This window comes from Vollenhovia emeryi, unplaced genomic scaffold, assembly GCF_000949405.1.
Source record: "Vollenhovia emeryi isolate VEMERY1.0 unplaced genomic scaffold, V.emery_V1.0 DF946479.1, whole genome shotgun sequence".
Lineage (NCBI taxonomy): Eukaryota > Metazoa > Arthropoda > Insecta > Hymenoptera > Formicidae > Vollenhovia > Vollenhovia emeryi.
Window position 1 is genome coordinate 1 of NW_011959887.1, and position 1,892 is coordinate 1,892.

At 31.3% G+C, this 1,892-nt stretch overlaps 1 protein-coding gene across 1 annotated transcript; it reads right to left on the reverse strand.

Annotated features, from left to right (window-relative positions):
* Positions 1-1,050: 1,050 nt before the first annotated feature.
* LOC105559631 (putative nuclease HARBI1) lies at positions 1,051-1,707 on the reverse strand. The gene is made up of 2 exons (XM_012008070.1): positions 1,662-1,707; positions 1,051-1,575 (listed from the first exon to the last, which is right to left on the reverse strand). The coding sequence occupies exons 1-2, from the start codon at positions 1,705-1,707 to the stop codon at positions 1,100-1,102; spliced, it is 522 nt and encodes a 173-aa protein (XP_011863460.1). The 3' UTR covers positions 1,051-1,099.
* Between the last annotated feature and the right edge of the window lie 185 nt (positions 1,708-1,892).

Here is a 1,892-nt window from a genome sequence, read left to right on the forward strand (position 1 = left end):
TTTAAAAAGTTATTCGGGAATTTCAACGAAAATATAGATATATATGTATGTATAAAGTGAACCGTTGCACCGATTATCGTCAAATACAATACCAGCGATCTCGTAATCACACTCAAGAAATGTGCCAAAGTAGAAGGCGATATCTCAAAAATTGCGGACGTGAGAGCGCGAACAATTTTTGTGCACATACACACACACACACATACATTTTTTAAAAATTGTTTTTTGAGTTTTTAAAACATTCTAAACACATTGGCAATGAAAACTGGAAAAAAATTTTTCGCATGAAAACGAAGCTTCCTCTATGAGGAAGCAATATGCCTCGAACGTATAAAACGACTATTAGAAGATTCCTGAATTCTTCGAATGTTCTTGGCGTATATTCCTAGAATGTTAATGGAATGTTTTTGTGCTATTTGGGCTGTATCTCAAACCTCGGAAACAGCCTCGAAACAACCATTGTTAACATCAAATATACTAACTACACCCAAAAATAGCAGTAAGTACAACAAACTTACAATATATATATTTTGATATATGTATAAACATATCGTTTTATAGGAAAACGTGTGAGAAGTGAGAAGATAGATGAAACACAAATTTATCTCAGGCATACGCAAGACAAGCAGAACGAATGTTTGCAAGTAAGTAATAATTTACTTCTTTGTGCATTTTCTATTTCCTCAGAATTATATATTAGTAGATGTATGCTAATTTTATACGCGTGCACTAGGATAATATTCTAATTACATTTTTATATTCTAGACAATGGTTGGGACTTTAAATCGTATTGCATCTGCAACAGCGAAACAAAATGAACTTTTTAAGAGATTCATAACTTTGCATGAGCAAACAGTAACAGGTTTATCTACAATGGTTGAAGTTTTTAATAAGAGAACATAAGAATTAAGTAAGGTTTATTATATTTTATATTTTATTTTTGTTTCTTTTTCACAAGAGTTTATAATATATAAAAATATTTATATATTATATATACGCAATTTATAAAAAGATAATATATAAAAATACATGTTATACAAGTTTGTTAGACGCATTAAATGTGTACAATGATAAAATAAAACATGTTTATCTGTGAAAATTATCTGTCATCTTCACGTAAACCAAATTGATTGCGAAGAATTCTCCTTTGTGTTCTTCTTGCTTCTATTAATATATTTCCGGGATTTAAGTGCATATCATGAATGTCAATTATTTCTTGTGCCTGTAATCTAACACGATTACATGCTTCGAGATTCTCTGGAAGCATGGCTCTTCGTATAGCTTCAGCCTCACCCTCTTCATCGATATCGAAATCTCTATTCATAAGTTTATAATGGAGTCTGATATTGTGAAGTACAGCACAAGTTATGACTATGTTTGATACTACAATAGGTTTATAATGTAGCACACGATGTTTAAGAAGACATCTCCATGTGTTCTTTAACACTCCAAACGTTCTTTCAATACAATTTCTGGTAGATGAATGGCATTGTGTATACTGTGCTTCTGCACTTCCTTCTGGGGCATTTGTAATCGGTGTCATCAGCCAAGGTTCCAAGCCGTAACCTGAATCGCCTATCAAACATTTTTTAATATACATCAATATAAAGTAACATTATATATAATAAATAAAATAATAAATAAAGAATTTTGACACTAACCCAAAAGCCACGTTGATCGATCTCCAGAATTATATAAACGTATCATTTCGTCTCTTACGGCAGAATTTTTCCAAATAAAACTGTCATGAACACTTCCCGGAAATCTGGCGTTTATACTTAATATTTCTAAATCGTGTGACGAAATCTGTTAACATTATTAGTGCAACATCAAAGATTTATATTGATCGTATCTTTTTTTTTACGTGTGGAAATCCTTTATGGATACCCGAG

Coding starts and splice junctions, on each gene's coding strand:
- LOC105559631 (XM_012008070.1), bottom strand. CDS start 1,707: ATGATACGTTTATATAATTCTGGAGATCGATCAACGTGGCTTTTGG. Junction 1,576..1,661: donor TCGATCAACGTGGCTTTTGG/GTTAGTGTCAAA, acceptor AATGTTTGATAG/GCGATTCAGGTTACGGCTTG.